This window comes from Copadichromis virginalis, linkage group LG23 (genome assembly GCF_057382275.1).
Source record: "Copadichromis virginalis isolate Kocher_CV1m ecotype Utaka linkage group LG23, C_Virginalis_male_GT1.1, whole genome shotgun sequence".
Taxonomy (NCBI): domain Eukaryota; kingdom Metazoa; phylum Chordata; class Actinopteri; order Cichliformes; family Cichlidae; genus Copadichromis; species Copadichromis virginalis.
The window spans coordinates 33,569,620-33,590,373 of record NC_140639.1 but is presented as its reverse complement, the minus strand read 5'-3'; the positions used below and the strand labels follow the sequence as shown (position 1 = coordinate 33,590,373).

At 40.3% G+C, this 20,754-nt stretch overlaps 2 protein-coding genes across 2 annotated transcripts in view; one reads left to right on the top strand and one right to left on the bottom strand.

Annotated features, from left to right (window-relative positions):
• bcl2l1 (BCL2 like 1) overlaps window positions 1-11,894 on the top strand; it is a 33,657-nt gene extending 21,763 nt beyond the window's left edge. Inside the window, exon 3 of the mRNA XM_085447465.1 lies at window positions 7,657-11,894. Within this exon, the coding sequence (XP_085303591.1) occupies window positions 7,657-7,800 (144 nt within the window). The 3' untranslated portion in view covers window positions 7,801-11,894. The remainder of the gene's footprint in view (window positions 1-7,656) is intronic.
• A 2,179-nt stretch (window positions 11,895-14,073) lies between these two features.
• cox4i2 (cytochrome c oxidase subunit 4I2) lies at window positions 14,074-19,519 on the bottom strand. The gene is made up of 5 exons (XM_085447466.1): window positions 19,358-19,519; window positions 16,006-16,099; window positions 15,078-15,242; window positions 14,853-14,984; window positions 14,074-14,473 (listed from the first exon to the last, which is right to left on the bottom strand). The coding sequence occupies exons 2-5, from the start codon at window positions 16,097-16,099 to the stop codon at window positions 14,340-14,342; spliced, it is 525 nt and encodes a 174-aa protein (XP_085303592.1). The 5' UTR covers window positions 19,358-19,519; the 3' UTR covers window positions 14,074-14,339.
• Window positions 19,520-20,754: the final 1,235 nt, after the last annotated feature.

Here is a 20,754-nt window from a genome sequence, read left to right as displayed (position 1 = left end):
CTTCTTATGACATCATTAAGATATCTTTTCCTGTAGTTTAAGCATTTATAAATACCTTCTATTACTGTAAATAGTTGAGGTTTTAACACTTTCTGATAATATAACTTTGATATGGATATGAATGTATCACACAGTGATGCTATCGGCATTCAGTGTGACAGAATGATTAAACACGGGTCTGCTGATATTAAAACTAGATTTTTTTTTTTCCCAGTCCCCCCCAAGTTATTGTATTTCCATCTGTCTTCCGCCCTATTTTGTATAAAAAGGAAGTGAGTGTGAGGTGTTAATGTGCATCTGGTGTGTGTATGTTTATGCATGTGTGTCATGGTCAGGAGGTTTCGCCATCAGGGGATTTGAGCGTTGCAACTTGTTATGGTGCAACATCAGAGCAACCGACAAGTCAGAGCTGATGAATGGGAAGCTACTGCTAATGATCGGTAAAATGCTCCTTTCTCCACATGTAGTATTGGACCATTTATCAACTACAGAAGTGGACCTGCAGGTCCAGACACACTCACATATCACACACACTAATCAGCTGCTTCCCAGTAGCCTTGGTAACCAACTGCAGAATCTCCCTGTGATTCTTCACTTTGCCCTCCTTTTCTCTCTCTTATATCCAACCTTTTTTGCTTTCATGAGCTAATCCCCCCCATCCTTTTTTCCCAGCTAACGAAGAAAGGCAAAGTTAAAGACACAGGAAAAAGAAAGGGGGGGGGAAACACAGACGAGGCCTGAAAGTACTCTGCAGGCCGCTGCCTAGCACCTGATTTCCTCCGGGAGCCACACAGAGATAAAGAAATAAAGGCGTGACCGTGTGAAAAGGAAAAAGGGGAGAGCAGATAAAGACAGGGTTTACCTGCCAGGTGGGACTTTAGGAGATTGAGTGTATCAAACCAGCAGCCCTGTCTTGACATGTGCACAGTAAATTGCATGATAATTCTGGTATAGAGATAAATCTGGACCCCCTCAGGCATTCAGTTGATGGCGTTTTAAAAGTAAAACGAGGATCTGCTCGCAGATGGAGCTAATGGAAAAGTCATGCTTTGAATTATGTGTTTGAATGCAAAAGTGTAGAGCAGCATCCAGGTCCCTCTGATACCACTGCCACCCGTAGTAAGGCTGTGTTGTTGCTTGTGATTTATAGCATCACAGTCACTGTCTACAGTGGTTGGCCCGTACCCAGTGGTCCAGTGTCAGAGCACTAGTAGCTTGTTTTTTGTGTCAGTGTCAATGTATAAAAAAGGCATGTTTGGACCCACTTTTAAGAGTTTTTACAGGTACAGCAAGGATCACAAATTCTGAATTTACACTGCTACAGTAGAAAAATAAGAAGGGTTTTTATGTGTCTGTCCGTGTCCTTGTTTATCGCTTCTGAATCACTGATGGCCAACCTGTCACCATCACTTCGAGAACACGTAAAGGTTTTTTTCTCTGGAAATGCAAATTACAGCTAAAGATCATCTGTACCACTTGATCTGACTCTTTTCCCAAGCCTGTAAGCACATCTCCCTGCATGCTGAACATGGTAGATTCAATTAGAGCCACCCCCGCGCTTGTTTTCCTCTGCTTTTGTGCTACGTCTGGTTATGATCTACATTTCTTTTATTGTCAGCAACTTCCATAAAAAGCAAACAACTGGCAATGAAATGATCTTGCTCCTCTGTCCCACAGGGGCCCATTGTTGTCCAAAAACTATAAAAATCATATCAGTCAGTGACACACGGTTGTACTGGCTGACATGTTCCTTCATTACTATGAACACACACATTGTGTTTTATTTTGGGTGAGTTTCACATGTGCAGCACATAACTTCTCAACTGAAAATAGTCCCCAACAATTGTGCTATTTTATTTTAAAAATAGCCAATTGCTTTTAGTACTGTTGCTGTATGTTTGCAGCAACAGTACCCATGCATTTTGGATTTTTAAATTCATGCCATTGCATTGTGTAGTCTTTAAACTAAGAGTTTTGTATGACATCCAGATATTGGCAACTTATGTTAGTGAAGACAAAGAGACAAAGGGAGGAGTTTAAATTTCTAGAGATGTGAAGATGGGACGAATATTTCCAAGTGATATGAGATGTATTATTAAAAAGTGGGCCAAAGACTGAGGCGTGGCACATATGATTGGAGTTGGCCATGCGTTTGTCATGCGTTTGGTGTGGTTTACGTAGACGGTGGTTTACGACACCAACTCTCTGCCATCTATAATCCAGTTTTGAGATCCCTTCCCAGACGCCTTAATGCCCACTCACATCCTGGGCCATCTGATCTCAGGAATTCGCATGATAAGGTGGGGCCAGGTTTCACAATGAACTCACCCGAAACTCTGGCTGATTGGGACCCACACCCAGTTTCACACCTTGGCTCAGGTGATTAGAGGATCATCAGGGGGTCCTTTTGTCCCTCTGTGGGGGGTTACTCCCACTAGGTTTATATCTGGGACTCTCCACCATTTGACCTTAGAACTGAAGAAGCTTCTCGGATGAGAGGTGAAACGTCTTCAAGCAACTTAAAGAAGTCCAGACGCTTTTCTTTGCAAGCTCCTTTGAGTACTGAAAGGTTGTTGGTTTGATCCCTGGCTGGCTGTATAAAAAGGTACTTGCATGTAGAAAAAAGTGTTTGTATGAATGTGTCAATGAGACATGTTTAAGTGCTAAAGTAGAGTAGAAAAGCACTATACAAGAACCTATCCATTTACCATCTTCCACTTTGATGTTTTACATAGCCTTTGTCAATGAAGCAAAGTCCAATTTAGCCCATCTGCAACTTTTTCTACCCATTATTGATCAGTGAAACAGTTTTTAAAAAAAATATTGAACATCAATGTCCGACTGGAGTGAAACAGCTGCAGTAGAACAATCAACCATAACTGAAGAAAAAACTGTAAATGTACTAATGCTGAGTGTAAGGCTGAATGTAACTAATGCTGAGTAATACTGAGAGAAACTACACAATCAGTCCAGGTTATTTCGTCAGGCACTCCCTGCACAGTGACTGGCATGTCTTGATGGCAGCTGTCATCAAAAGGTACAGCATTGTTCTCTACACCCACATTCTTCTCATTGTTCTGAGAGGCTTGACAGTAAGGGATGTGAAATGGCCAGACTGACCCATTCTTAAGAACGAATGAAAAGGCTCCAATAAAACTCTTGCACATATTACATGATGTATCCCACTGTAATTACACTACGTCATTATTGACCCAAGTAGCATATATCACTCCCTCGTGGCCACTTTGCTTTACTTTTAAAGTAGCTCAGAGTGCTGAAGATCAACTTTGCTCGAGTGCACATTTTAGCCCAGCCCCTTGTATCTGTCCATGCTGTTATCTGTGGTTTGCGTTCTTGCTAACAGAAGGTCAGTTTTTTTTTGTTTTTTTTTTTTAAATCTTTTCTAAAAATGCGTCATATCAAGGCCTGTAGGAAGTCCTGGGTGAGGTCAGAAACAAGTATTTCATTCTTCTTGGCATGTTTTTCCGTCCCTAAAGAAGGTAGAGAGGGTGATACTGTTGGTATGCAGAGCTGTTTCAGTTGGTAACACATGACGAATGAGGCAGGTAGGATTCCAGTGAGCCTTTTAAACCTGCTTCTATTACAAATAGTTACACTTTTTATTTTTCAAATTCCACACATCATAGATCATTGTAACTGTGGTTCTATGCTGTGTGTTTATTTAGAGCAAAAGTATCAATGAAAATAGCTAACGTGAGCTGGGAATCGCACTCTCAGAGACCACAAACCACAGTGGTCCAATGTAAATAAATAGCACTGGTTACTTTCTGTACTGTTCAGATTTGTAACCCCAAAAAAAGTTTGTCTAGAATGTTTAAATTTGTGGAATAATTTTGTTGTTTACCTGGTCAGTTTAAGCAGTTAGCCTGCACAGCGTCATACTCCACCATATTGTACTCTGACTAATTCGGGAGTTTAATCTAGTTCGACTTGCTCTCTGAAAAGCTTTTTTTTATGGTATCTGGCCTGCTGCTTTACTTCACTTTTGTTATTGTTAACAAATCCTATCTAAAAGAGCAAAACAAACAATGTGTTAGTAGGTAATGCTTTGACTCTTTATCATGCTTTCTGGGTTCTCCCTCAAGCCTGTTTAATGAATAGACTTTAAGTACTTCACACCCAGATATACAATGATGAGTCATTTATCGTGAAAACTGTGCCCTGCAGGTTTTTTTTTCTTTTTTTAGCAAATATTGAGAAACATATCTTTTTTTACTGGACTCGCTTTTTAAATTGTTATTTGTAGCAAACTTGTTTACATGTGCTTTTGATGTTATAATACAACCTGTAGAAATCTACCAGTTATGCACACTTTTCCTATGGGATCAGTTTCAGGTCCACTAGTTTATTATACATCTCCTTTCCCTTGGACATATTGTCCATCTCATTTGAGAATACACTTTGATTGCTAATGATGATGATGCCAAACATTTACATTTTTAGACAGATTTGATTTCATCCACTTGTACTCCAACAATATCTGGACAAAGGCTTTCCAAAGATCTTGTAAATACCAAACATCTCAAATAGAGCATTCACTTTGTAGCATCCAGCCTCAGGATGCTCAGCTATGGTCAACTGCCACTTCAACACAGTTTGACCACTGTTTATAGAATTTATATCACTGGCTGATCGAAAGTGATGCTGTGCCTTTCAATGAATGTGTTAAGGTAGAGTAGTTAAAATGAAGTGTCTCAATTATGAAGTTTACATAAGGTTTGGAGCCAAAATGGAGAAAGCACTTAATACATGTCAATAGTAAAACATATAAATATTATCTATTGTCACACTGCATACTGTTGGAAATGGCTGCAAACCAGATTTTTTTCCTCCTGGAAACCTTCTGTTACATTTGTAGCAGACAGGACAAAGTCCCCGCTCCAGTGAATGACTTCATCGTAGAAACGTTTGGGCTATTTCAATAATGTGATTTCCTTGTTAATGTTACTTAAAACTTTTGGACCTCTGAGTTCCTTTTTTTGTTTGTTTGTAATGGTTCATCAGTGATGCATCATACACCAGACAGCAGTCCACGGGGCTCGCGATCAAACAGAATAGAAACTCAATGAATGACTCAGGATCTCTTCCTTCCCCTCCACTGCTCTCCATCACTCTCTACATTAGCCCATCCCTTCCTGGTTTCACTCTGATCCATATGATCTCTGATCCAGAAAGTGAAAGGGCTTCGGGGCATCAGCCTTAAAGGATTAAGGAGCTTTCAGACATGCATCTTCATTACCTTTATTGATCCAGTTGATATCAGATTTAATGAATTAACTTTGGTAGAGAGAGCTCTAAATCCCAGCTGATATCAACTCACTGCCCGAGAATAGTCTTTACTATTACCTGTTCACTGAACCGCCTCTTCAAATAATGATCTGTTCGTTCACATTCAAACGTCACGAATTGAGATTAAAATACAACATTTTCCATATAACACAACATATAACCTTCTTCTGTTCTTGTTTAGATTTGTTGTTTCTATTTGGGGTTTTTTGTGGTGGTTTAGCAGTGCTACACCAGGACATGCCATTTTACTGAAAGGTTTACTGAAGATGAATAATAAATGGCTCAATGCTCAGCTTTATACACATAACCGCACTGTTAATGAATGTGTAGTGATCTCATATAGTGTAATCAGTGCACTGATATAATGGTCCTGTCATAGATGCATTATAGTGGAGATTAAATGAAAATACCTTTGCTTTGAGCACGCCCAGTGTGGCTATGTTGCCTCTTAAAAACAGAAGGCACAAACAAAAGCTGTAGTAAATGTAAAGCAGGTGGTTTTAATATTGGCTTGAGCATTGAGCAGTCCTTTTTATAGCATTAGTCTTAGTGACATTTTGTCTGTAATTTAGACTAAGTAGCAAAGAAACAATTGTCCAACAAGCAGCCTGACTCTATGAATATCCAGTTTACTGTTAACTACTTTGATTGCTGCTTTTCTTTTATATTTATCTGCAATCAGATATGATCATTAAACGCTGTCCAGCTAAAAGTTATTCTATAAACAGAGTGAATCAAATCTGGTGAATGATGCAGGTTTTTTTTTTTTATCTTAAAGTCACACTTTACTGTGTGTGTGTGAACACCGTTCCGCTTATATTACATGTACAATACTGATAATAAATAAATGAATAAATAAAAATATACATATATAATCAAAGATACAATTTTGTTTTTGTAGGTTTTAAATTACTTTGATGCATTTCTCCATGCCTATGTGCATTTTATGCACATAAATTAGGCCATGTATAAGTCAAGGACTTTTATTATGAAAGGAAGTAACAGGAAGAAGTCCTTTCCAAGTATGTGTGGAACAAATCAGGTTTCCAGTACAGCTCAGGCAACGATGGGCATCTCATCAATCAGCCTGGAAAATGTTTGGCTTTAGAGCAGTCTGGCTCTGCAAGCTTCACTTTTTATCCTTCTTGGATTTGTTTGTACTGGTATGTAAATACCTTATAGGTGCAGTACTGCCACCTCCTGGAAGTAGTGGTGGGTTACATCAAGTCAGGCACTGATAAATAAGAGAGAAACTATATATTTTATAGCCTCTTAAATCCTGCATTCTGGTCCTCTTAGGTGTAAACTCATCTCGTCACTCCCTCTGAGGATTCCGTTTGTTTTAGAGATTTGTAAATTACTTTTCTACGTGCCACCGTGTGCCTGGCGTGTTCAGAAATTCAGAGAGTTGCTCTTTCAGTATGGTACAAAAACACCCTCCGTTTCCAGTGACAACACAAACTCTCTTATTTCACCTTAATAGTCTTTGTGTGTCACTGACTACATACAGAGTTTCCAGTAACAGCACCCCACACGCCACCCACCCAACCAACCACTCGCTGAATAGAGACCCCGTGTGCTGCCTTTCGTATTTACCTCTGACTAAGAATCAGACATATGAATGAGTCATTTTCACTTTTTCTCATTGAGTGCTCGCAATTTGGTCTTTGGCCTCTCATATCGTGCTTATTGAGGTGAAACACTGATGCTTCTGAACTGTGAACAACATGTAGCATCATCACCAGTGAGTCAGCTGAGAGGGATGAGGAATACTGATGGCTGTTATGGTTTGGATTAGAGCCTGACTGGCGCCTCCCTGTGGCAAGAAACCAGAAATTGTATGCTCCGGAGCAGCTCAATTCCAGGAAATGATTTCAGTGGGCGGCAATGTAGGCATGGCAGTCTGAGGACAACAGTGGGAAAGAATGTCAGTAACAACAACAGTGGTTCTGAGGGGATGCCAGAAAAGAGTGGACGACTTTGGGGGGAGGGGGGTTGTGGTTTATTTCCTTTTTTTTTTTTTTTTTTTTAAATGTGGCATTACAGGTGTCTTTTAGGGGTTTTTTTTTCTGTTGACCTACCTGTATGGAAATTTCCACATATGAGCGTGTGGGTGGTGATAGTCATAGCCAGCATTGGATGTCTCTGCAGCTTTTTGAGGCTGAGGGACCTTTATCAAAGGGAATTCACCTGATACTGTAGGGGTTTTTTTGTTTTGTTTTGTTTTTTAAATGGGGCATTTTTAGGAAGTGTGCATACTTGTCGGTTTTTCCACATGCATGTCACAGAGTGCATCAGATGCCCTGCCATTAACCCTTTACACTCCGTCTTTGTCTCTCTTTCCAGGAGCACTTCGCTGAAATCTTCGGGCAGGATGCGGCGGCTGAAAGCCGGAGGTCTCAGGAGAGTTTCAAGAAGTGGCTGCTGGTGGGGATGACGGTGGTGACAGGCGTTGTGGCGGGTGCGCTTATCGCGCAAAAACGCCTGTGAGCCCTCTCGCTCTCCAGTCGTCTCCTTCACAACCCTCAACATTTAGATGAAGGTCCAGTTCGTCTGATCATAGCTGCTGACGATGTTTACTCCCCTAACCCCTACCATCCTGCATCCCTCCCCCCCATCCGCTCCCACAGTGGACTAAGAATCCTCAAATGTTGAGAAGAAGAAAGAAGACAGATATTGAAAGACGTTTCGTTTTCCATTCTCCGAAACCAGTTGTTCCTTTCATTCCATTCTTCACTCGTTCCTACACCTTGTTTATATGTAATAGTTTTAACAAATTTGTTTCTCCATTTTCATCAACAGAACAAGCTGAAACCGATTCTAGTCTTACAGTTTAACCCAGACTTATCTAATGGCTCCAGATGTGTTGCTGTTGAAGCTTGTTTTTCCTACAGACGCCACAATCACAGCTCTGTAAAGCTCTGTATGTGCCATATGGAGAGCAAAGTCAGGGGAAAGTTTACTGTAAGTCTTTCGTAGTTTCCTGCAAGCCATCCTGATCACCGTCACATACAGCAACATAACCCATCACTTCACACATTGGGTTTTTTGGGGGGGGTTTCCCCCTTACCCTATCTTTCATGCCGGTTGGCTTGTGTATGAGCGCTAGATTAAACTGACTCATGCAGATTAGCGTCCACTAGTTTGTTGATGCGTGGTTTTTTGTTTTTGTGTGTTTTGTTTGTTTTGTTTTTTCTTTATTTCTCAACTATTAAAATCCCACCCCGACTGGTCTGTGCTTTATGGTCATAGTTGGCCTCAGTTCGACCATCGCGTGTGGCAGGTTGTCAGAATCAGTTCAACCACAGTTCATAGGAGCAGGGTGCCATGGCTCAGACGCTCAATGTTCACCATACAGTAGCTGAAGAATGCAGCCATTACTGTAGCAATTCATGCAATAGCTAGAGCTTCATTGTTTCCAGGCATGCTTTGGCTACACTGAAAGAAGTGTCTTTAATCTCACAGGGGACCTATCATGCATATGTCCTGTGGTGGTGCTCATATTAAATGGGGCTTCAAATTTAAGTGTGCGGAGTTTCAGAACATTTCGTCATCAGCTGACGCGATCAACATCTGTGCTCCTCCCACCATGAAAAATCAAAACACCAACATCTTTGCTATGATAGAGAAGTGGCCGACACCGCACAGTGAAAATGTTTCGAAACTCTTTCTCTCTGACGCGTGTAAACACATGATTGGCTAATAATTCTCCAGTTTCAGCTGCTGATTGGCTTTTTGGCGAGAGAGCCAGGGAAACAACATTAGCATCTCAGAATTCTCCCACAGATTTTTATCTGGGAATCTTTGAGTGCCATATCTCCTCCTCCATATAATGTTGCTGCTATTAGCACAGCAGCCACTCACATTCGCTGTTTAAACCTTGTGTTTACAAGAGGCAGCCAATCATAAAACTTCCCTGAAAGGAAGTGTAAGGGGGCTAAAATGGCATCAAAGCCCAGTATACGATCTAAAGACTGTGAGTCATGCCCTTAATAGGTCCACTTCAAGATTGTCATTGGGTGATATGTTTGGTACTACTTTGTTTGAACACCCCCTCCTCTATAAACAGTATAAAAAACGTCATATATTCTAACACTGCTGCAGTGTAATTCCTATGAGGCATCAGTAACAGGTGTATGAACAGTTAATCAGTAACTGACAATGTAACAGCTCACATGAACAAATCCTGTATGAATGAGTGCGACTGGCCTCATTCATACATGATCAAGATCCACTTACAAGGTTTCAACTACACTTCATGGCCGTCATCACATAGAGCAAAGATGGATTCGGCAGTTCAAAAATAATCATGTGGTAAGAGCTTAAATAATAAAAGTGTTGATATAAATGACCAAAAGCTCTGTATTTGACTTAATGACCCCTGCACAACACTGCTGGAGGTCTACCAGAATTGTTGACGCAGTTATCAGCGTGGCTCTAATAGCAGTCGTCTATTGCCTGTTCATACTCCAGGATTTACAGCTACTTTATATTACTATAAAATTATGAATCAATTAAGGTGCAACTGGTTTGATGATTGTTACTGATCTAAAAGTCATTGGGTCCAACTTCTATAATGCTGCTTTTAATTAACTGACAATGAAAACAGCCCCTAGATGCAGCCATAACTTCTTAAAAATAGACCATTCGTTTAAGATTTATTTTTTTGGGAGGGCTGTAGATGAAAGTGTTCGAGTCATTTTCACAGATTATTTTGCAATAAAATCCTAATCATGAGCTGCACTGTTCAAACACACAGCTGTTTGTTTTTTTCCTCCCTATAGTTTATTTTCCCCACTGTGTCCTAATCAATTTTTATTTTTGAGCCTTTAGTCACATCTGACACTGATCGGTGACACACTTCATGCTTCGTGTTATCGTCACTGGAGCAAGCAGATTTATGTAGCAAACTGATGAAGCAGCTGTCCTTCAGGAGACGATGCGGTTCTGCTTCGCGTCGTCTGCGAGCTAAAGAAATGTGTCTCACTTCGTGTTTGTGTACCATCTTGAGCAAATCAGCAGCTGTCAGCGGCTGTAGGAGCATGAAACTCAAAATCTAAACATTCATATCTCATCTCGCTCAATTCCAGTTATCCACAAACCCCTCCCACCCCTCTTTTTCCACCTCCTTCGTCCTCCCCAGACGCTTCAGAGCTGTCAAACCGCCATCCGTCTCTTCTCTTCCCCTCGCCATCCAGCTCCACCTCTTCCTCCCGCGGTCCCCCAGCTGTCACTGCACTTAGTCACGTGTGTCAGTCACAGCTGGCCCACCTGCTGCTTCGCAGACACATGCACGCACGTGCCAATCAGAGCCGGTCCACAGGAGATGGAGGAAGGGAAGGAGACACCTATCCATCTTTAATTTGAAGCTGAAGTCAGAAGAGTGTTTGTCGCCTGGCGTGTTGTGCACTAACAACTGCTCGATTAATTTACTGGGAAGGATGGGGTTGGGGTGGTGGTGGAGAAGGGAGTACACTCATTCCCGTTCCCAGAATCTTCCCACTGCTTCCAAATTTGATCTTATTCCAAACAGCCTCTCCCTCTCTCTGCTGAACAGTATGTCCTACAGCACAATAAAGCACTGTGGAGCTTTACAGGCGAGTGCTGTTTTCTCATCGAGGCACTACACTCAGCCACACCTAGTAAACATTAAAGGAACAGAGTGTAATGCAAACAAGAGGAAAAAAGGATTTGTGGTTGAGACATCCATCATGGTGTCCAGCTACCAGCTTTGCCTCCATGTTCAAAACAAGGACTCATCACTCACGTCACATATTGGCTCCTTTATGTTACCGTCCACATATTTTTCCTGTTAATGCCCTGATTTTTGACCTGGTTATGAATATTTCACCAAAATCACACAAAACGCATAGCCTGAATAATCAGTATCGTTTGGTTTGCTCGTGTTCTCCTCACCGCCTTGTTAGCCAGGGTATGTTCTCAAACATTCCAGTACAGTATATATCTATTTTTTTAGCCCCATCAAAAGCTCCTCACAGGCTTGTCCCTGCTGTCCGGGCCCCTGACTCTAACGAGCTCTTTTCTTACCCATTTATAGATGTGTGTGCGTGTGTGCGTGCGTGTGTGTGTGCGGGAGCATGTGTGTGAATTTCTTTCTGGCAGAAGGGAGGCACAAATGAAGGAAGTGTGACAGCATTGGCACGACCCCCCCACATATATATGCTAGTTATTTAAGCTGATTAGAATAGTATTAGCTTAGTGAAATATTTAAAACAGACCTGATGGCTTTCAACTTTATTTATATTTGGTGTCAAAAAATAGAAAAAGGAAAAAAAAAAGCATAACTGTGCTCCTTCAAATGGCCTTAAATTCCATCGTTGCATCCATGTGCACTGTCAGTCGTGTTTTTTTTTTCTTTTCTTTAGGACTGTTGGACTGCTAGTAGATGAAAAGAAATGCAAACAAATCAAGAAAACATTTTCAAAAAAAGTTATCCGGTGTGTTCCTGTTGGGTCTAAATTAAAGTTTGCTGTCATGTCCAATGGTCACTTTGTATGTCTTTAGAATGCCAATGTAAAATTTGAAATGACACTGAACCTAATAAAGCCCGTTGTTGGAAGATATGCCGAGTCTCTTTTTCTGATGTCTTGGATAGTGGTGGGGAGTGTTGGAGCAGAGATGCCCGTGAACATATGCTGTTAAATATTCAGGGTATTTGCCAGAAGCTGAAATCAGCCAGAAGAAAGTTAATTTTATGCCACAAAAGACTGCTTAGTGGATGGGAGGAAATGGGAGTTGCGAAAATAAAGGTCAACCATGATGTACTGAGGCAATGGAGATTTCAGTCAAGCTTTTAGATCAACAGTGCTAAACTTCTAATATTAACTTTATTCACTAGCTAAATAGAAAGCTATGGTTTCAAATGAGTCATTGCAATAGAAGAGTATAATAATATATATGTGTAGTCATCAGAGGGGCTGATGGCGCGATATGGCAGCCCCGCTTCTGTCAGTCTGCGCCAGGGCAGCTGTGACTACAACTGTAGCTTGCCTCCACCAGTGTGTGAATGTGACAGTGAATTGTAAAGCGCTTTGAGGGTCTTGAAAAGCGCTATATAAATGTAATCCATTATTATTATTATTATTATTATCAGTTGAGTTAAATAGTAAAACTTGGTATTTTGCCTGTGGACACTGACATGAGTCACGTTGTTCTCTCAGAGCCTGCAGGTGGATGCTGGGGTGGTGAAGGGGCTGACACAGCAGGCAGTGATAATATCTCAGATAAGAGATGCAAACTTCTGCTGCATAAATAGACAGCCGAGTCAGGGGAGTGCGTTGGTTATCTAATAAAACAAATATTACTGTTATTACTGTTATATTACTGTGTTAACCCCAAAGTTGTGAAACTCCTGTGTTACAGGTGCCGAAACATTAACCCTGTAATGCCATGTGTATCATATTTGCTACATTAGTTTCTGAGACTTCTGTCTCATCAACATGATACTTGCCTTAAAAACCTTAAAAAACATTTTGTCTAAAATTAACACTGTTGTTAACAAAAAGTTGCCAACAAAAACAAAACACCCAATGTATCAAATGCGATACAAAAAATATGTCATACATAACATGATATAGCAAAAAAAGAGGATTTTGTTACAAGGGTTAATAAACATTTCAGTTCCAAAAAAATAGAATTTTCTTGCTATGTTTTGATGGGTTGGGTCTTAGAGGGGTAAAGACAATCTGTAATAGAGTATAGCTCAATAAAATACATTACGAAATAGTTCAACAAAATCACATAAACTACAAATGTTAAAAGGGAAAAATATAAAAGAGTTTAGTGAGCCTGCTTGAACAAGGACAAACACGAACAGACAGCGCGTGATTAACACAGGTGAGAACAATCAGGGAATCAGGGGAAAACAGACAGACAGGAAGTAAAACTAATACCAGCCGTGAAAAAAAAGTAACCTTCCATAACAGGCACCATCACAAAGAGCAGACAGAGGGAGGAAGAAACAGAACAAACTGAAGGAACTAAAGGTACTAAAAATCAAAAGACAGAATTGCAAAACTGAACGCATCACTAGAATAACCGTACAGCAAAATCAGGCATCATGACTCATTCATGAACTAAAACTCACCACAGGGAAATGATCTGAAAGTCAAACACGAGAAACCAAATTTCAAACAGAACAGCAATGAGCACGCACACAGTCAACTATCCAATAATTCAAACATGAACCACACAAAACCAGAAGACTCTGACAAGTCTGCTGTCAGGAAAAGCATATTGTGTTATTTCCTTAAACTGTAGCATCATGCCCAACATCCATGTATTCTTCAAGTATTGTTTTTGTTATGCAGAATCTCCATAGAAGAACTTACTAAAAGTACTTTTACCATATTTTAAACTGATGTGCAGTCTACATTTGCGAACGCAGCCTTCTAGAGCATTTTCTTAGCCAGCCTGATTGCCTGCATCTTTACAAGTTAGACAAAAGGCTCTCAAATACTGAGAATTTAGGCTTTTTGTTTTCATATTTGTCAAAATAAGTGAGTCTGCCAGTAGTCTTGCCTTATAAAAACAATCCTTTAAAACAATTATTGGACCCAGATTTACTTAGTCATTTCCTTTTAAAATGATTTCCACTGCTGGCAAAAACTGAAATCAGTCCATACCTTTAAGAATCTATTCATATCCCATAACCTCCGTGGTGGAGGTAAATATTCTTAGATGTTAATGGCACAGTTAAGTACTTACTATACACAGGACTCCACAATAAACACACCTGACACATGACAGACAAAAGCCAAGCTTTATTTTGTTACATCAGGACGGACAGAGTTATCCCTGTGACTGAAGGCTAAAGTGGCTTTAGAGGAAGATACTGTTTGGAAAGCTAGAGGTAACAGAGTACAATTCCCTAGAGAGGCTCCATCTTTCTAGTGGTTTTGACAGTTGTAACAGCATTCAAAAGCAATAGCAGCTTCCTATAGTCAAACTGAGCCACACTCAGGTAAAAGGTCCAGACTGTGCTACCTCAGCCCCCTGCCTAGCCCTCTTTATTTCCACTGGCCTTTTTCATAGTCCCACTTGGCAGAGATGCCCTGGATGGGGTTGATCTTCATGTCCAACATCCTCTTCAGCTGCTGGGACTTCCATTCGTCATCAAAGGTCCTGGGACGTGGAGGGTAGACTACAAGGACAAAAGAATGCAACTCACATGATGCTCCACACTCCAGTATCACCTGTAATTAACTTGCCAAACAAACTTGCCAACTAAACAGTTGCATTATTAAAGCCTGATGTTCATCTAGCTGTGCCAGGCTCTGTTCAGGTCCTTTCTGGCCCAGCTGGTTTGACTCACTGGGAGATTAGAAAAGAGCCAGAGCCATCTTTAATGCTATTAGTTATTTCCTTAATGAAAGTCTGCTGAGAGAGAAAAAAAAAAAAATGACACTGAAGTGTGTGATGTTGACAAGAAAGGTTTGGTGTTCTCAGCCACAGGCATTGCTTGTGTTACGTTGCGAGAGAGACTGGTTTAACTTTTTCAGACCACAAAAGTCAGATTTTACCGTAGACACTCTGCCACCAGATCACTATGCCTGTGAAGCCCAGGAAGAAGAAAATGCCCCCAATGACCGTCTTCCACTCTGCTGTCTGCTGCTTCATCTCTGGGTAGGTCTTGCAGAACGTCAGCCGATACACTGCAGCAGGGGAGGAGGGGGGTAAGATGAGTGCATCAATAACACAGCACCCCCCCTTCTACTGAGCATAATGAGCTAAACTAAAGAACCTACAGGCAATCTTTTCTTCTTTAGTCAGCTGACCCCAGGGTCCTTTCTCCTTCTGCTTCAGGCTCTTGTCAGCATCAGTCAGGACATCTTTGTAGGGTTTGTCAGGCAGTGGGATGTCCACACGGTCCCAGTACATTGGCTGAGACATGTCCACTGACTCGGACACCTCTGGAGGCACAGATACAAAGATACTCAGCAGTGTACATTTGTCCCCCCTCACAACCCACTCCATCATTGATAAGCCCAGGTACCATCTTGTCTGGATGAGTGTGTAGTTATGAAAGTACATAAGCGCCATCTGCTGTTTAACTCAGTATACTGCATGATGGGAAACCCCCCACTAACAAATCACATTACTTGACTTAAATCCATAATTCCTTTGGATCACGTCTTTTCTATGGTGGCGATCTTCGTCAGTTTCGGCCATTACTAATATTAACAATATAAACTGCAGCCATTTTAGCATGAAATTTGTAAATTTTTGTAAATTTTTGTAGTAAATTGTAAATATTGTAAAACTTTTCTTCTGTCATTTAATGGTCGGGCATTGTACAGCTACAAGCATTTCACCCCCATGTCATACTGTGTGTGTGTGTGTGTGACAAATAAAATTTGAATTTGAATTTGAAATTATTGGTAAACACTTCAGTTTTTATCAATAACTCTAAGCCTTAATTTACACCCGTGTTTGCCTACTTTTCAAATTCCACATCTCTGCCGTGATAGAAACTTCATATCTCCATGTTAGCTTAATATGTCTGAAATTGTTCTTTTTAAGTTTATGCTCTGAAAATTTAAGGTCTTGTCAGTATTTACCGTTTTTTGTGAGACAGAAAAAACTTTAGAGATGCCATTTTACTTATACTATTAAATAAAAGTAAGATTAAAATATTTATAGTGGACCTATAAATCCCCTTTGAACGATCTTCACCTTTGCTCGCCATCCTCGTGCTGCTGGTAGTCACGGCAGCTGTCGCGCGCCTGGCCAGGAGGCATCCCACGCGCCCAGTAGTCAAACGCAGCATCTAGAAACAGGTAAATGTACATTAACATCATTATGACTTTACCGGCATATAGTCATAGACACCGTAGAGACAAACCTCAGCGGTAACTTGAGTTACAGGTCAGTGACGGTTAAACACTGGAGTCTTTAGAGAGAAGAAAACACTCAGCAGGAGCCGTACAAACGCTGCTAGCAGGGTGAACACGGGTGTAATTGATAAATACAATTAGGCGCTGCACTGTGTAGTGTCACCGTCACTGCAGTGAGCCACGATGCACAGCACTAATACAATAAGGCCAGAATTAGTGTTCTTAATTATGTTTACTCTGCAATGTCGCATTAACATCACTGCTATAAAACCTGGAAAAGAAACAGTTTCATCTCTCTTTCCGACACAATATTTTTAACATTCGAGGGTACTAGTTAGCCTTACCCCCCAGCACCTGTCTAAACTAACCTATCTACCTACATAAAAACGTTTTTCTTAGAAGACATAATAACAATAAATATTTTTAAAGTGCTTTTGTGGATATTTTGTTGAGTCCATTTACATATAGGGGATTTTCACATACTTCACTGAGTTGACTGACTTGCCCCCCCAATGTAAAATTTTCTAGATCTGATACTAGAGTAATAGTAAGAAGCAGTATTAATTGTCATATAAGATAAGATAGCCTTTACTAGTCCCAGAGATGGGAAATTCACATTGTTACAGCAGCAGTGGTGGACGTGGCAGGAATAAATAAATAGATGCAGTATACCTAAGAACAACTATACTATGCAAACATAGAAGAAACTATACACTATACAAGGCAGAAGAAATATAATTTAGATATAAATAAATGTATTTATATGTATATATGATACAATAGTACAGTATGCTAATAGCAGCGGAACAGAATGTTTCACAGTGCGGTGGTTGGATGTCAGTGGCAGCAGGTATTGAATATTGCACACTCTGGGTTTCCACTACTACCAGGGTGGCTCTCTTCTTACCTGGGAACATCACTGTGGTAACTGGGTTTTCAGTACTACCAAAGTGGTTCACTTGGGAACATCGCTATAGTAACGTAGGGTGCAAACCCAACCTGCTCCAGAGCATGTTAGGTTCTAGATCAGAGATTGGCAGATAAGAAATCAGTCTATTGACTAATCACTTCTCTTGTCATGGATGATCCCTCTGACCTATGTGCATTGATGATAGGAGAGTTTAAGCTTTTCAAGAGCATATAAAATCTTTGTGCATGCCTGATGAACAGTGGTATTGTAGATTATTAGATGCAGCTTTATTCCTTTATCTTGTCTGCATCAAACAATTTTACATCAGTTTTATTGTTCTGTAAGTATTTATGCATGATTCCTCATGACCGTTATTCAATAAAGACAGTGAAAAAACACCCTGACAGTCGATACACCTGGACATATGAATAGCAATATCTAAATTGAATACAGACTGCTGCTGTCCATTGATGGGCAACATTTTTTTCACTTGCTGTTACCTGGCACTAGAGCTGTACCATAAACAAATAATGAAGCCCAATTTTCCAGAACAGGGACAGAACTTTTAACTAACTAAAATAATAAAGTACATCCAACTTAGCTAATAATCTCTAGTGATCTAGCCTACATTAGCTAACATTTCTGACACTGTTTAGAAAGCAAAAATACACAGACACAGCAATGTCCCCACATTATCAGAGCACTTTGAAATGTTTGCTGTATTTCATGTAAAGTGTGTTTTAAATCTGCACCAGTGATTTAGGTCATGAAATTACCTCATCATCTTCTTTTTGCCACTGCAACAGAAGTCTTATTTATTAATGACAAGCCACACTGTTGAAGCAACAACACCTGTGTGACTGTGTGACTGCACTGTAACATCATGACAACAAGAACACAGAAGGGTTAAATCTGTTTTCATTCTATCCTGTACCATCTCTAGGAATGCAAAATGTCATAAAATATCAAAATAACACTTTGTTGTTAGTACTTTTACTATATCCCAAAAGGTTGATTTTTTTTCATCTGGATGTAGCATTTTCAGTGGGAGAAACATTTCGTCAGTCGTTCACCTGCAGGTTGGGGAAGCCTGTGTAAAAGGTTAACATATGTTAACCTCTGGATTACACTAATAGTTAAAAAGTTAAGAGATAAAAAGACTTATGGGGATGTTAGTTCAGTTTATGTCTTCATACAAGGAAAAAGGGAACACCCCAGTTATATTTTGGTCTTTGTTATATCGTTCAGTGTTAAATCAGTATTTTCTAATTACACTTTACATCTTCCATGGCATTACTTGATAGTTAAAGTTTACCTAAACAAACTGTTACCTGGTATTATTTGCAGGGTCCATACCAGTGGCCTAGTTCATTTCAGATAATAACTACCTTTTAGAAGTATCTGTCCAATGAATTACATGTTTCTAAAATCTCTGTTAGGTGGCAAAGTCCCTACAAAGTATGTACCAAGTATGTCTGCACAGCATACACCCTCAATTTACACGTTTATCTTTTTGAGGATTTTCACAGAGGAAATTCATTCCATAGCCCCTTATCATAACCATCACAATTACATCCCTACCCCTTACCCCAGCCTTTTCTCATTTCTAAACTGAACTCTAAACCAAATTGTAACACTCAAATAATGCATTGAAAGTCCGTGCCAAAGTGAGGTCGTGCCGCACTTTCCTAAAAACGCCCTCACTCTAATGGTATGTAATTTAAACTGGTCCTCACTCATATTGGCAAACCACTACTCAGCACCCACCCCCATACACAGCAAGTGAAAATGGTGGAAATTGGCCATGAGTCAGTTGAAGTGTCTGAGCTGACCTTCTGCAAGGGCAGAGGTAAATGGAAACATTTAAACCGTGTTACAAACACATATTTGGAAAGAAATAAGAGACTCGGTTTTGCCTTTACAACACCGTTTCTTTCTGCAGAATAAAACTGACTCAAAGACCCACTGGCAAACAAAAAATTATACAGTTGCATCAACAAATCTTGAAGTTCAGTTTTTATTCTGCAAAAATAACCAGTAGTGCTGACTTACTTTAATTTGCATTAAAAGTGTGGGTTTTTTAGGCTGTTCATTTTGACACACTTCTAGAAATCTCTCAGCTCAATCTATGTTGCTTTTCTGCACGTCCGCCTCCTCTCCCTTGCAGTTTGGGGTTGTGTGAGCAGGGAGACTCGTCTATTATTTCATCTATTTCCTAAAGTGTTCCTTGCCAAACAACACTACAGCCTGTTTATTGGATCGGGCAAAGAAAGATACTCACAGTAGATGAATTAAAGCTGCAGCAGCAAAAAGCCAAATCTTGAGAGAAAAGGTCTCTTTAGAGCTTTCTTTCCCGTTTCGTCTCTGCCCTTATCGCCACATAACACTAAGCAGGAATCAGCTGGTGTGTGGGTGAGAGAGGCTGGATGGAAAGAAGAGTGTAGAGAGAAAGAGAGGGAGGGAGCTTAGACTGAGAGTGACCAAACTAGTGCAAGTAAACAATCGAGCAAAGCATGTGATAGCAAAGAAGGGAGCCAGGCAGAGTTTAGACTGCAGAACAAAGCCAATACAAGGGCACATTACACTTCTGTTACTGACCCATCTCCATGTGCTTTCTTCACTGCTTACATTCAGCCAGAGTGGAGACTTTGGGCTCACATTTGTGGAGGTTACATTAGGACACACAGTGGGCTATCTTTTACAGTACAAAATGAGAGATGAGTGCTTGTATATGAACAGTCAGACAGAGATTTCGGGAAATAAAGGGTAAAGTTTCCACGATTTACCCCTAATTCATGCACAAGTGCATGCTGGCACCAGGTCCTCATTAATCTCATAGCTGTGACCAACTGCTACTGGGTTATATGTGGTGCACAAGCTGGTCAACAGTCTCCTATGTGCAGGCAGGAGGACAGGGGTCAAATAAGGACAGACTTTTCATAGTAACCTCACACTGCTCAGTTGTGTGAGTCTGCCAAAATACCTAGAACCCAAAATTCAGTTAAGGTGGTATTAACCTTTTAAACATTTCTTCATGAGGGGGTGGGGACATAAAAAGCACTTTTCAGTTAAACTCGACTTAAAAAAAGGAAAATAAAGCAGACATGTTGTTATTAAAAAGCAAGGGAGCTAGTCGGGAATGTTTCTTTCACTCATGTTGTTTTATATAACCCTAAGATTATACGCTTTGGTTCACTGACACTATCTGAGTTTATAGTCTGGGAAATGCAGGAAAAGCTGGCTGATAATGTAAGCCAGCCAGCATGGGTCAAAGTACAGCTAGAGTTATTTGCTAAGAAAGGAAATCTTGTCATAAATTATTATCCCATCTTTGTTTAGTGTTCCATCTAAGTAGATAAAGAATTTTAAATGCACTTTCCAGAGCGAAATCAAAAAGATAAACAAAGTAAAAAAGTGCCATTTTTCTCCTAAGTTTTGGAATTCAGCCAGGTGGTAGTGTGAGGCAGGAATGCAGAGTTGGGGGAACGTCCTGCCCATGCTGCTTCCTTCCCTACCATCTGTAGTCATAATCAAAGTACACTCTCTGTCAGTTCTAGAGTTTTGCATATCTGGACACAATAAAAAAGATCTAGTCGTTATCAAGTCTTAAAATTAGATAAATACAACATGAGATGAACAACAGCACATGCCACATTACACTGTGTCATCACTTAACAA

Bases quoted from the DNA above. Each gene is read 5' to 3' on its own strand.
- cox4i2 (XM_085447466.1), bottom strand. From the start codon at position 16,099: ATGCTGCGTTTGACTACTGGGCGCGTGGGATGCCTCCTGGCCAGGCGC. The intron at 15,243-16,005 runs GTGAAGATCGTT...CTGTGCCTCCAG, and splicing joins CACGAGGATGGCGAGCAAAG to AGGTGTCCGAGTCAGTGGAC. The intron at 14,474-14,852 runs GTAAAATCTGAC...TTGTCCTTGTAG, and splicing joins CTGGTGGCAGAGTGTCTACG to TCTACCCTCCACGTCCCAGG.